Source organism: Propithecus coquereli, unplaced genomic scaffold (genome assembly GCF_000956105.1).
Source record: "Propithecus coquereli isolate 6110/MARCELLA unplaced genomic scaffold, Pcoq_1.0 Scaffold9, whole genome shotgun sequence".
NCBI lineage: Eukaryota > Metazoa > Chordata > Mammalia > Primates > Indriidae > Propithecus > Propithecus coquereli.
Window position 1 is genome coordinate 7253021 of NW_012155284.1, and position 14721 is coordinate 7267741.

The window sequence follows — 14721 nt, forward strand, 5'->3', positions numbered from 1 at the left end:
TTTAAGTCTTTTAATTTGCTGAGTAGTGTTCCACTGTATGAATATCTTGTAATTTACTTAACTAGTTCATTATTGATGGTCATTTGGATTGTTTTCTTTTCTACTTTTCATTTGGCCATTACAAAAATGTTCTTAGGAACACCTTGGGAAGATTTAGATAACGTAATGCTGATGTTGCATCATGTTGCATCATGTACACCTGGAATAATACTTCCTGCAGTTCTGCTCAACAAATCTCAAAACTGACAAATAGGGTAAAAAAAAAATCCAAAAAAGAGAAACTAATTATGGAGATAGGGCATAAAGATTAAACATTCCATTGTTTTAATATGAAAGGAGGAAATATGAGTAAAGCATAGGAAATTATGACTGGTATTGATAAAGTGAGCACAAACTTAGCAAATCTTCAAAAGAAAAGAAAAAAGAAACCCTTTTAAAAGTAGAAATGAGACTGACTTAGAACAAATCAAATTAAATACTCTTACTCAGCTGTAATAAAATACAGAACTTGTTACCTTGAGAAGCTTTGCAAACTGGATATGTAAATAAGCTCAAGAAAGGTTTAGATGATATGTATAAAGAATAAATATCCTCATGGAAGTTGAATCTATAATGAATTATTAAGAGAAAGAACAATTCATGATATACTGTTAACCTTTTAGAATCAATGTAACGGGGGTTATGTATTATCTATCCTGTTCCACAAAATATCACTTACTGCTGCTGTCAGATAACAAAATACTAGGCTGAATAGACCGTTGATCTCGCCTAGTGTGACATTTCTAATGTTGCATGGGTCTCTCATCATTCTGCATTTACTATTTCCTGCAAAATTAAAGTGCCCAGAATGACCATAGGCCTGCTCTTGAATTTTAAGGATAAATATTGATCAAAATCATTTTTATCTATGCTCTTCTTTTCTTAAGCTTTTAAATCTGCAATGTCCTTTATTACATTAATTATTATAAAATTTTTCATTATGTTCACATATGTCTAATGCATTCTTATACTTTCATCCTGTAAGAGACAGTTTAATCAAAGGGCAAGATAAAATTTAATTTCTTCTAGTTTTAATTTTTTTGTCATATTGTTATTAATTATTTGTGGATGTATTTATATCTTTGCAGAACCTAGAAGACCCAGATTCATTTGGATTGCAAACTTTGGCTCATCAAAATGTCACATCTTGTGAACCACTAAATAATAAGGGAAATTCAAATTTAGTGGAAAATAGCTCTGACCAGAAAACTGCACGTGTGTTAACGAGGTCATCCAGACTGGAAAAACTGAAAGTAAGGCGAGATGCAGAGCACACAGATGACATGTATAAGATGGCAGAAAAGATTTTACCAAAAAAACTTATCTGTGAGAATCTAACAAGTAATAACTCTTCAACTGAGAATTTCAGGTATGCTACCAAATTATGTTTCTCTCCAGGTATGCTGCAGACCTTGTAGATAACTATATGCTTGGGGACATTAGAGTCAGTATACAGTTACCCAAAAGTAAAAAGCTTTATTTTTATTTTGCTGATTTTTTTTTTATTTTACAGTTTTTGGTCAGTGCCATACCATACAGCAAGCTCTTTTTCCTTGCCTTTTGAATAGGTGAATAGAGTGGATAGTAGCATGCCAACTTGAGGATTGAGGGGCAGGAGACTCAGAATACTCACATGCTTGTAGGTAACTACCCCTAGAGAAGAGAAACCCATAAGTGGCACAAAGAAAGGGCTAAAAGCCATGATGACTGGCATGCCTGTCTCAGAATTATCTGCAGTTTACTCAGGAGCCATCTCCATATTTAAAACTGCCCTGCCATTCGAGAAGAGTTCAGTAAAATAGCTTCGAGTTTTAAAATTTTAGTCAAAATTTGGTATGATTCTCTGTGAATGCTTGTATAAAATATGATAGTAATTTCATAATACATTATTTTTCAAGAATGCCGGATCCTGCTTTAATGATTGAAGCTAAGGGGAAGAATATGCATTCATCCAGATTCAAGAGTGGGGAACAGATCAGGAAAAGTAAAAGACTTACAGGAAAAAATGGTGAGGCATATTTTGAGTATTTCTCTATTTCTTTAAGTAATTTACAGAAACAGAATTTTGGTAGAAAGGATTAAGAGATTATCTATCTCAACTTTCTCATTTTACTAATGAGGAAACTGAAGTTCATTTAAGGATTAACTGAGGTTAAGGATTTTTCCTAGCATCAAACAGCTCGTTAGTAGCATAACTGAGATTTAATCCTGAACTTCTAATTCCTAGGCTGGTATTTTTTCTGTATTTCTACTTCTAAGAAAATAGTTACAGAACCCTTTTCAAATTTAAATGTGTGACCAACATAGCATAAGGCTATGAGAAAGCATACCAAGAGAAATAGAGGAAAGGACAAGGCAAAATTGTTATTGTTCTTAGATCTTATTTCTATATTCCTTTCAACCCAGAAGATTGAACTAAAAAACTCTGAGAAACAGTAAGAGAATCTATCATAGGACCACTGGTTAAAAAATAATAATTAGTGGAGCAATCGGCAAAATTGAAATACGGATTGTAGAATAAATAATAATATTGTATCAGTATTAAGTTTTCTCAATTTGAAAATGCTGTAGTTATATAGGTATATATATATACTTGTTTTTAGAAATGTGCACTTAAGTATTAGTGAGTAAAAGGGCATGATGTATAAAAGTATTAATACATACATATGTGTCTGGGTATATATGTATGTATATACAAAGAGGGAGAAAGAATGATTTAAAGTCATGACAAACAGAACAAGGGGTGACTTCTTTGTTCTAATTTTACAACTTTTCTATAGGTATGAAATTATTTCAAAACAAAAATTTTAAAAAATTCAACAAACTGAACACAAAAATTAATACCTCTCATATATATTTAAGCATTAACTTGTTAGAAAATATGAGACGATCTCATTTATAATTGTTACAGAAGAAAGAAAATACGTACTTATATAACTAAGAAGAAATATACCAAATGTAAGAAGAGAGTTTAAAAATTTTGCCGATGGCCAGGCGCAGTGGCTCACGCCTATAATCCTAGCGCTCTGGGAGGCCGAGGCGGCTAGATCGTTTGAGCTCAGGAGTTCGACCCCAGCCTGAGCAAGAGCGAGACCCGTCTCTACTAAAAATAGAAAGAAATTAGCTGGACAACTACAAATATATAGAAAAAATTAGCCAGGCATGGTGGCACATGCCTGTAGTCCCACCTACTCGGGAGACTGACACAGAAGGATGGCTTGAGCCCAGGAGTCTGAGGTTGCTGTGAGCTAGGCTGACACCATGGCACTCTAGCCCCAGCAACAGAGTGAGACTCTGTCTCAAAAAAAAAAAAAGAAAAAATAATCCGTCTTCTCATACATGTACCTTTCATGGGTTTTCAAGTGACATACACTGCTTATCATGATTTATAGTTTACTACAAATATTTTTAAACTAATGACATTTGTCTCTGTCTCCTTTTTGTATGTAAATAACATTATAGTTGGGTTAATGGATAAAATACTCTTTCATAATATAATATACCTCACTTCTAGACTGTTGACTAAATTAATCCTGAAACCTGATACCTACCAAGTTTGTAGCTTGAAGTCTGTAGTTTGTAGTCTGTATTATTCCTGATATGCAAATAAGGATTTTTTTCTTTTGTTCATTCCCTCATTTCAGAAAAAATGAAGATGAATGAATTATCTCTTTCTAGCATTAATCGGAGAAACGTTTTTGGAGAAAACTTACTATATAAGGCTGCTCTGCACGATGATGTTGATCTTGTTCGTCATTGTATAAAAAAAGGTGGAAATGTTAATCAGCCAAGTAATGCAGGTAAGTTAGGGTTACCACCCACAGTTATCTTGAGAGTGGTTTGTAGTTTCAGCTGAATCACTCTTGTGAAAGAATAGCAAAGTGGGCCTGAGGCAAGTCCTAAACAAAAGGCTTTCAGGTAATTTTCTTTTTAAGTAGCTCTTCATCATTATCTTCTTGGGATGAGGGTAAAGTGAGAAGAGTAGGTGGCAGGAGAGGAGCATTATATTTCTCCTTGACAGATTATGCCAGGTGGGTCATGTGCGGTAGCATATAGAAGGATGGTTCCTGGGGATGACTTGGCATGGTCATTGTTACTGTGAGACTCAACCTTGAATGGAAGAGAAATGAGGTCAAAAGCTGATGGTACGTAGAACTACAGGGGAAAATTCATCATGAAATGATAGATGTACAGCAGTGGCCAGGGGAATGGAGAAAACAGAGTATGAAGTACAGAGGGTGGGACAGGGAGCTCAAAAGAGCAGCCTTTTTGCAAGGCTATGTCTCTCGTACAGTCTTCCTTGTGGGGAGAATCTTACATGTTCTCCTGGAGAGGAGTGATTCCTTAAAGATACTTAAGTACTTCATGCGCTAAACAGCACTGGGCCAACCTGGCTGGTGCTTTTGGGTGTCCATACATTTCCGATTGTTTCCAGACTTGCTCAATTTATGAAATAGTGCAAAAAGTCTTGTGTACAGAAATGGCACAACAAAATTCATGAACAAGCAGGTGATTACAAGTGTACCCCCAGTACTGCATTTAGCAAGGCCTAGGTTTACAGTATAATCAGCATGTTATTTAAAATCTCATACCCACGTCAATCACCATGGTCCTATAACCCTCAATTTTGCAGCCTTATTTGCTAGCCAAACCACTTGTTCCCTTGATTTCAAGAAATGTGTGGTTCTTTCTGTTAGTACTTTTTGCTCATTGAGTGCAGAACTAGCTCTATATGCAGTAGATTTTGACTTTATGGATTTCCCAAATATCTCCTAATATGTTTCTTTTCACTGGACTTTTTTTCTCTGCCAGCGTTGACATTCTCAGTGGTTGTGCCCTGCTTGTCTTCAGCCAGTTAATATATACGGTTTCCTCACTGCCCCAGGCACTTCTATGACCTTCATGAATTCTTTATCCTTACCATATTTTTCATGCTTTTTGAATTCTTGTTTTCTGTGTTTCCTTCTCATTTTGCATCTTAGCTCTACCTTTATTTCTAGCTACCATATCTCACAGAATTACAAAAGGCAGTGTTTCCACAGGGTTGTCTACAAACCATTTTCAACAGAATCACCTGCAATATTCATTTAAAATATAACTATCGCTTCACCACCCAAAACACATTCTCTTTCTCTCTCTCCCTTCCCCTGCCACATTCAAGAACTACTGGCAAGAGGCCTATGACCTTCATGTTGACATGTCAATTCAATGCAGTGAGCTGTTACAGTATGCCTCCTATGTGCCAGATACTGTGAAACCAAAAAGATTAATAATTTCTACTAGGAAGATTTAAATATATATGTAGGCTGAGTGCCTTGTGAGAAAGGAACAAAATAGGCTTGACATGGTGGCTCAGGCCTATAATACTAGTGCTCTGGGAGGCCTAGGTGGGAGGATCACTTGAGCTCAGGAGTTTGAGACCAGCTAGAGCAAGAGCAAGACCTGTCTCTACTAAAAATAGAAAAATTAGCTAGGCATGGGGCAAGCACCTTTAGTCCCAACTACTCGGGAGGCTAAGGCAGGAGGATGGCTTGAGCCCAGGAGTTTGAGGTTGTGGTGAGCTATAATGATGCCACTGCACTGTAGCCTGGGCAAGAGAGCAAGACCCTATCTCAAAAAAAAAAAAAAATCCAATTACTGCTTTGGCTGCATCCCACAGATTTTGATGTTTTATTTTCATTATCATTCAGTTTGAAATTTTAAAAATTTCTCATATGCTTTCTTCTTCAAGCCAGTGATTATATTAAAAATTGTTTCATTTTTAAATATTTGGGGATTCTCCAGATATCTTTGTTATTGAATTCTAATTTGACTAAAAATGATGTAGTCAAAGAATACACTTTGTATGGTTTTGGTCCTTTTACATTTATTGAGAGTTGATTTATTGCCTAGTATGTGGTCTGTCTTCGTGAATGTTCCATGTACACTTGAATGTTTATTCTTTAGTTGTTGGATGTAATGTTTTATAAATGTCAGTTAGCTAAAGATGTTGATAATGTTGTTCATTCATCTGTGTCTTTACTGATTTTTTTTGTGTAGTTGATCTGTCATTTACTTAGGTGTTAAAATCTTCATAACTGTGGTTGTGGGATTGTCTGTTTCTCCCTATATTTTGAATGTCTGTTACAAAGTACATACACAGTTGTGATTGTCATGTCTTCTGATAAACCGACTCTTTTAGCATTATGAAATGCCTCTCTTATTGCTTGGTAACGTACTTTATCTTGAAGTCTACTATACATGATACTAATATAGACATCCCAGCCTTCTTATGTTTATTGCATATTTGCTATATCTTTTTCCATCCTTTTGTTTTCAACCTGTCTTTATATTTAAAGTGTGTTTCTTTTAGATAGCATACAATTTTGCTTTTTTATCCATTCTGCTGATCTTGCCTTTGAATTGGAAATTGGAATGATTAGTCAATTTACATTTAATACAAATGGTTGGATTTAGGTCTGCTATTTTACTAATTGTTTCCTGTGTGCTGGCTTCATTTTTTTGTTTCTCTCTTTGTTTTTACAGTATTTTTTGGTTGTTACTCTAGGGATTAAGTATATACCTCTAATGTTTCACAGTCATCTTAGAGTTAATATTATAATGCTTCCTATAAACATATAAAATGTAAGAACATTGAATATATATAAGTCCATTTATTCCCCCATCCTTTGTGATATAGCTATCATATGTATCACATCTATATACATTATAGATACTAAAACATAATGTTATAATTTTTGCTTTAAAAAGCCATATGCATTTTAAGGAAATTTATAGGGAAAAAACCCTATTAACTATACATTTACCATTTTTGGTGCTCTTCATTTCTTCCTCATGATTTTATAATTAATATCATGGGAGAAACTCCTTTCATAACACTTTATGGCAGTGATTCTCAACTAGGGTGATTTTGCCCTCCCAGGCGACTTTTGGAAGTTTTTAGAAACATTTTTAGTTGTTACAACTGGGATAGGAGTTGCTACCAGCATTCTCTGAATTGACAAGGACCCCTGTACAGCCTTTTTATTTGGAGAGGTCATGATTACTTCCAAATATTTTACTTCTTTTCACATTTTTCCACAGGCTAATTAAGGGGTAGGAATTTGATTTGTCCCTCAAATTTATTGAACCCACCAAATAATACAGTGTGCTTTCATGGTGAGGCCGGGGATGCTGCTAAATATTCTACGATGCTCAGAATAACAAAGAAACGTCAAGCCCAGAATGTCATTGCTGAGATTGAGAAACCCTGGCTTATGGAGAATGTTCTGAAAAGAGCTAGTGAAATACTCTTTTAACATGCAAGTTTCAGGTTTTCTTACATCTATCATATGATTTATTAGAATTTAATAAATATCTGTAACTTATACCATTTGTCTTTGGCTAACAAAGAAACAGAATGTTTGTCTATCTGACTGGTTTTCTTGGAGCAGTTTGTGGTTTGTTAGTTGAACTACTCTAATTAGCTTTTTTTAAATAAGGAGAAAAAGAAATATATACTTTCGAACTGACTGATAGGTAATCTAGCCAACTTGATCTAGCCAAGGTACTAATTAAGTACCTTGAACTAGAAATAAAGCTTTTCTTCCCTTACCTCTGCAGAAAAGTAGCCTGCAACCAGCCTTCTCTATGAGTTGATAATGACTCCTGTACAGCCTTTTTGTTTGGAGAGGTCAGGTTTGCTTTCAAATATTTTACTTCTTTTCACATTTTTCCACAGGCTAGTTGAGGGGTAGGAATTTGATTTGTCCGTCAGATTTATTGACCCCACCAGATGTTACAGTGTGCTTTCATGGTGATGTTATCTTGTCTCATATAATCAAAATAATTTTAAAGAAATCTAGAATTAGAGTTTTTTTAAGAGCAAGCACAAAATATTATTAAGATGCCAAATATAAACAAATACCGTATTGTTTTTGTATAATAGGTTGGACAGCACTTCATGAAGCTAGCGTAGGAGGATTTTATCAGATAGCAAGTGAACTGTTAAAAGGTGGAGCAGATGTAAATAACAAAGGAATGTACCAGATTACTCCCCTACATGATGCTGTGATAAATGGACATTATAAGGTACTGTGATGCTTTTGTTTGCAGAGCAAATAATATAGTCTGTAAATATTCAATATCTTTGGGACCATGCAATAGAAAAACATACAGGAATTTCAATTTCAGTTCATTCTGCCAATGGAAACTCAGAATTTATAATTAAATTTTACTGTGTGATGGGTTTGTTGTGTCTAATATGACAGGTACCATTTTATATGTTACTTTTAATAACTATACAGAACATTTTTTGGTTACACATGGTATTTTTCCAACTCGCTCCCCTTTAATACACTTTTCCTATGGTGCTTTATAAGCATTAGCAGAACATTTCCTTCTTACAGTGTTACACAATGATGTCCAGTCCTGATAGAAGATTTACAGCTTTATGGAGTCTAGCGTCACTTTCAGAAGCAGCATAAGACATGAGAACCTCCCAGGGTTATCAACTTGTTTCCTGCGAAATACTCTTAGTTCAAGACCATTTAATGGTCAGTTACTGATTGGTCAGATGTTGTGTTTAACTTTCCTGAACGAGAAAATTTTTCACCTTTTACTCTTGAGTTTGCTGTGGCTTGTGGATTGTGTTCATTGTTGATGGAATTTATGAGTTTGGCCTGCATTCAGGCAGGGACTAGTAACTCAGAAGTTTCCTCTGCAATCTCTCCTCAGAGGATACAGCTTTGGGCATACACACAGTGTTCTTGACCACCAGGATGACTGTAATTTTAGCCGGGCTCCCTTCGACTATCTTATTCCCTGATCTCCTTATAAAGTTTCTGGTACTCTGTCTCCATTACATCATAGCCACCAGTTACCCTCCACTCATTGCTAACTCTCAGCATGAGATTCTGGTCTTGGTATGAACCTTCCTTTTCTTTTGAAGGGTAGCACATATTTGCAGGTGAGGAGTTTTATTAACCAGTTTCTTTCCTCTAGAATTTTGGCAGTCCTTGATTTCATCCTATCTCTTCTAGTCCATGCATGCGGTGTTTCTGCTGACCTAGCATTTTCAAAAAAACCTCGTAAACCTTGTGTGTTTCCTGTGTATGTCATGAATATTCACACTGTTAGACAAGAGGGTCTTTCACAGATTTTTCCACAATCCCATCTACATTCTTGTGTTCTGCTGAGATGGTCAAATGGTCCATGAGTAATGTGCCTATTCTCTTCAGCACTAGCAAAGGTTTTCCAGCTATATCCTTGGCCTACTCTCCAGAGCATGCTTTCCTTAGAGTGAATCTCCAAATTTTGTCATTTTTTTCAATCTGGATACACTAAGAATTTCTTAAATCATCAAGTTCTGGTTCCTTTTTGCCTAACAGCTTTTTCCTCAATTTATCTCTTTTTTCTCACATTTTACTATAAACCCCAAGAAGAAACCAGGTTGTACCCTCAATACTTTACTTGGAAATCACCTCAGTTAGATATCCAAGTTCATCACTTAGAAGTTCTGCTTTTCACACAACTTGGAGGACACATCTAGGCTTTTTGCCATGATACAACAAGGATATCCTTTCCTCCAGTTTCTAAAAATGTGTTCTACATTTGCTTCTGAGCCCTTGCCAATAGTGCCTTTAAAGTTCATTTTCTCACCAACATTCGATTTATGATGATATGTGCATTCTCTAAGATGACACAGGGTTTTCTACTGTGTTCCTCTTGCGCTGTCACTGGTAGAGGCTTTAAAAATCCATATTTCTACCAAATGTCTGTTCAAGGCAATTGAGGCTTTTCTTATCATGTGCCTCAAAATGATTTTAACTCTACCCGTTGTCCAGTTCCAAAGCCACTCCCACATTTTTAGGTATTTGTTACAACACCACCCCACTTGCTGGTACCAAAATCTGTATTGATTTCCTGTGACTGCTAAAAACTATTGCCACAAACTGGGTGGCTTAAAGCAACAGAAATTTATACTCTCACAGTTCTGGAGGCCACCAAATCCAAAATCAGTATCACTGGGCTAAAATCAAGGTGTTAATGGGACTTCATTCCTTGCAGAGGCTGTAGGGAATAATCCATTACTTGCCTCTTTCAGCTTCTGATGGCTGCCGGCATTCTTGACTTGTGGCCGCGTCGCTTCAGTCTCTTCATTTGTCTTCACGTTGCCTTTTCCTCTGTATGTGCATGTGAAACCTCCCCACCAACTCTTTCTTATAAGGACACTTGATACGGTGTTTACGTTCCACCCAGATAAGCGAAGATAAGTGCTTCATCTCAAGACCCTTAATTTAATCACATTTATAAAGATCCTTTTTCCAAATAAGTTAACATTTATAGGTTCTAGAGATGAGGACAGGGATGCCTTTTGAGGTGGGAGGACGTTTTCAGCCTACTGTGGTAAAGTGTGAGAGGGACTTTTACTTTCCACTTACTACCTTTCTGCAATTTAAAATTTTTTTTGGCAACATACAACTAAAACTTTTATGATTTCAAATGTTAATTAACATTAGCATGATAAATGGACACGCACACACAACTCAGAGTACAGAAGTGATTAAAAAGTAGTCTCAAAAGAGATGTGATAGGCCGGGCGCAGTGGCTCACGCCTGTAATCCTAGCACTCTGGGAGGCTGAGATGGGTGGATTGCTCAAGGTCAGGAGTTCGAGACCAGCCTGAGCAAGAGCGAGACCCCGTCTCTACTAAAAAATAGAAAGAAATGATCTGGACAACTAAAAATATGTATATAAAAATTAGCGGGGCATGGTGGTGCATGCCTGTAGTCCCAGCTACTCGGGAGGCTGAGGCAGAAGGATTGCTTGAGCCCAGGAGTTTGAGGTTGCTGTGAGCTAGGCTGACGCCACGGCACCCTAGGCTGGGCAACAGAGCAAGACTTTGTCTCAAAAAAAAAAAAAAAAAAAAAAGAGATATGATATACCTGAGACCACCTACTTATTATCTCAGAGGAGAGATGTATAACTTATTTAAAAGGCTGACATAATGTAAATTTATGATAGTTTTATTATTATAGGAAGATGGAGAAGGGATACTTGTATTTGTGAATAGAAAAAAACTTGGAAATTTATCTAATATCGAAGGTGAGAGAAAAGGATTCAAACTATTTTAGTAGACCAGGATGCTTTCTTATAAAAGTAAAATGTACATATTTTTAATTTTGTACAATATACAGAAATTCAGATCCTTCCTTTCATTCCAGACATTAACATGGAAATTAAGGCTTCTTTTAGTGTAATGTTACTTAAAGACTACTCCCCACATCCTCCCTGGCCCATATTCATTCTTTCATTAAACAACACTTTTGAACATTTACTTTATGCCAGATACTAAGATTGTCACTGGGAATATAAAGACAATTAAGACATATATCTGTAACAAAAGCTTCGAAGCAACTTAAACATTCATTAATAGAGTTAAGTAAATTGTACTACGTTCATACAGTAGACTGTCTCTCAGCTGCTGAAAAGAATGAGGAAGTGGGGTCTACACTGATAATGGAACAATCTCCATACTGTTGCTGGGAGGGTGGGGGAAAGAAGGCAAAATACAGTGTATATAATATATGACCACTTGTGTAAAAAAATATACACACATAAATATATATTATGCATACATACATACATACTTGTTGGACTAGACTAGCGCTGGAAAATTTCGGAACAGACTGTAACCAGTGCTCACTCAGGAAACAAGAGATGAGTAAAAGACACAGAGGTAGAGGTGGGAAACTTATTTTTTATTGGATACTTTCTGAGCCTTCTGTACTTTGAACCATATTCATTAATTTCCTGTTCAAAAATGATAAACGAATTTAAAAAGAAAAACATAGTCCCACCCTCAAGAAACTTAGAGTATAGTAGGAGAAGCAGATATATAAGAAATAAGTGGAATACAGAGTATATTGAGCACTATGATAAAATATATACATGAAAGGAGAGAGAGGTCATTTTTCTCTGGGGCAGCAGTGTGTGTGGGAGTGGGGGACAGGGAGAGCTGCATAGAGGAGGTTACTTGAGGAGTAGTAACCAATTAAGGATTGACTGGTTTCTCCCTGACAGTCTGAAGATTGGCAGCAGCAACACAGGTATAGATGGAAAACATAACTATCTCCTGTAACCTGTTAAAATTACATTTACTACTACAGAACCCAATGCTAGTTCTTGGTATTTCACCAGCAGCTGAACGGCAAACATTTCTTCCCCAACCTCTTTTTCTGCCTGCCTGCCTGCCTTCCCACCTTCCTTCCTCCTTCTTTCCTTCTCCCTTCTTTCCTTCTTTTCTTCTCTCTGTCTTTTTTAATAAGAGATTTGTTTATCAACAAATTATGATTTAGTAGCAACTACATTAATTCTTTTTTTATTGGCAAAGGTGTTACAGATAGACCCAAACTCTTGTGTTGTTGAAAGAAATATTTGATATTAGTTGAGAGTTGTATGCTGGCACACATTTACAATATTATAACCTTAATCTGGGCTTCCTTACATGAACAATCTTTTTCTAGATGACGGAGTTACTTCTTTTAAATGGAGCCGATCCATTATTTAGGAGTGACAGTGGACAGTGTGCTTTGGATGAGGCCAAGGATTCACGTATGAAGCGTCTCCTTGAGAGATACGTTCCTAAACATCAAAAATATCTTACATCAGGTAAGATTAAACAGCCCTGTTATAGCTGTTCATCACATCAGTAGAAAGTTATGGATTTTTTTTTAGAGAGTTACGGAAATTTAATTTAAAATTATAGAAATTAATTTTTTTCCCCACAAGTTTTGAGAAAATCCACCCAGTGGTGTATTTGCTCCATTCTTTTAATAAATCACACTGACTTGTTTACAAATGCACATGATAGGACTCTAAAAGAAAAAAGAAAGGTAATACTTTCCCCCAGGCTTTATATTGCAAACAGTTAAGAAATCTTTTAGAAATTTGTTTTTTTCCCCACAATCCTTGGCTGAATAACATGATGTGATGTAAATTATATTTGGTTGTATCTTTTTCAGTGAATATGGCCAGGATTGATTATATCCATTCCCTAAGAATCTTTCCTTACAGCTATACTTTTGTCCTCCTATCCATTACTCTATTAAATTGAACTACAAAAGAACTTGATCTGTAGTTAGCAATAAAAAAGGTTATATAAAAATGACTTCAATACATGGCATATTCTTTATACTCACTTTAATGCATCTGTTAGATTTTTTGGTAACATCACAACATTATTCTACTCAAAACCCTACAGTGGCTCTCCCTTTAATCTAGAGGAAAAGCCAATTACCTTATAATGGCCTACAAGTTCCTGTATCAGCTGACCATCCTGCTAATTAACCCCTTCTCCTACCACTCTCTATTTCCATTACTCAACTTCAGTCATGCTAGCCTCCTTGTTATTCCTCAGATATGCCTCCCTCACCTCCTGAAGTCTTAGTTCAAATGTCACCTTCTCGGTGAGGCCTAGAACACCCTATTTAATACTACAACTTCCCTCTTCCCACCCTTACTAGGTTATTTAATAGTTATCTATCACTATGTAACAATTACCCTAATATCTTGCACTTAAAACAATAAACATGTTTTATTTTGCCCAGTTTTGGAGGGTCAAGATTCTGGGATCAGTTTAGCTGAGTCGTTCTGAATCAGGGTCTCTTACAGGTTGCAATTATGTTAAGGCTCAACTAGGGCAGGAAAACCCACTTTCGAGCTCACAAGTGTGGCTGTTGGCCTGCCCCAGATCCTTGCTGGTTGTCAGCCGAAGGCTTTAGTTACTTGCTGCACGAGCTTCTCCATAGGGCTGCTGACAACCTGGCAGCTGACTCAGAGCAAGTGATCCAAGAGACAGACAATGTACCTGAGATAAAAGCCAGTCTTTTTATATCCTAATCCCAGAAGTGACATACCATCACGTTTTCTATATTCTTTTTGTTATAACTTGAGTTACTAAGTCTGGCTCATACTCAGCGGTAACAGAATTAAGCTCCACCTCTTAAAGGGAGAAGTTTCAAAAAATTTATGGATGTATTTTTAGAACCACAACCCTCACTCCAAACCCTCTTACCCTGCTCTACTTAGACTTCCCTGTAGCACTTACCACCTAATGCATTATACAGTTGACTTATTTTTTATTTTCTGTCTTCTTTATCTAGAATATAGGCTCCATGAAGGAAAGGATCTTTGTTTTGTCTATTGATGAATGCCAAAGTGTCTTGTACATAGTAGGCATTCAGCAAATATTTGTTGAATAAATAGTGTATCAGTCCTCTGAAACAAAAACAAAACAAATTCTTTCCATTCAAAAGATGCATGTGTGCTTCATTCTCGTTTGTTAAACTATATTTTAATAAAATTTTCCCCAATAGGTATTTTTCCCCAAAGGCTTTTAAATATTATTGTCTTTAACAACAGAAGCTTCTACCCTTGGAATAATCTCCCCTTTGTGCACAGGAAAGTTCAGTCTGAGAATCCTTCTATACATAAGATGAGTGGGCCTCCCTACAAGTCCTTCACTTCTCTCCAGTCAGAACACAGCTTAGGCTGGCAGTAGGAACCCATCCTCTGCTAAAGCTCTGTGTCTCCCTGGGGGCAAATAATACAGCTATGCCTATTGTGTCAGTTCTTTGATACAACTGTAAATTAAGTTCTTTGGTGGCAGGCAATCAACTTAAAGCAGAAAAGGGAGTCTCT

At 36.3% G+C, this 14721-nt stretch overlaps 1 protein-coding gene across 1 annotated transcript in view; it reads left to right on the top strand.

Moving 5' to 3' along the window:
* The window catches only part of ANKRD31 (ankyrin repeat domain 31), a 137129-nt gene that overhangs the window by 47393 nt on the left and 75015 nt on the right, over window positions 1-14721 (top strand). The window contains exons 8-12 of the mRNA XM_012664486.1: window positions 1128-1408; window positions 1938-2047; window positions 3684-3839; window positions 7967-8109; window positions 12546-12690. Of these exons, the coding sequence (XP_012519940.1) occupies window positions 1128-1408; window positions 1938-2047; window positions 3684-3839; window positions 7967-8109; window positions 12546-12690 (835 nt within the window). The remainder of the gene's footprint in view (window positions 1-1127; window positions 1409-1937; window positions 2048-3683; window positions 3840-7966; window positions 8110-12545; window positions 12691-14721) is intronic.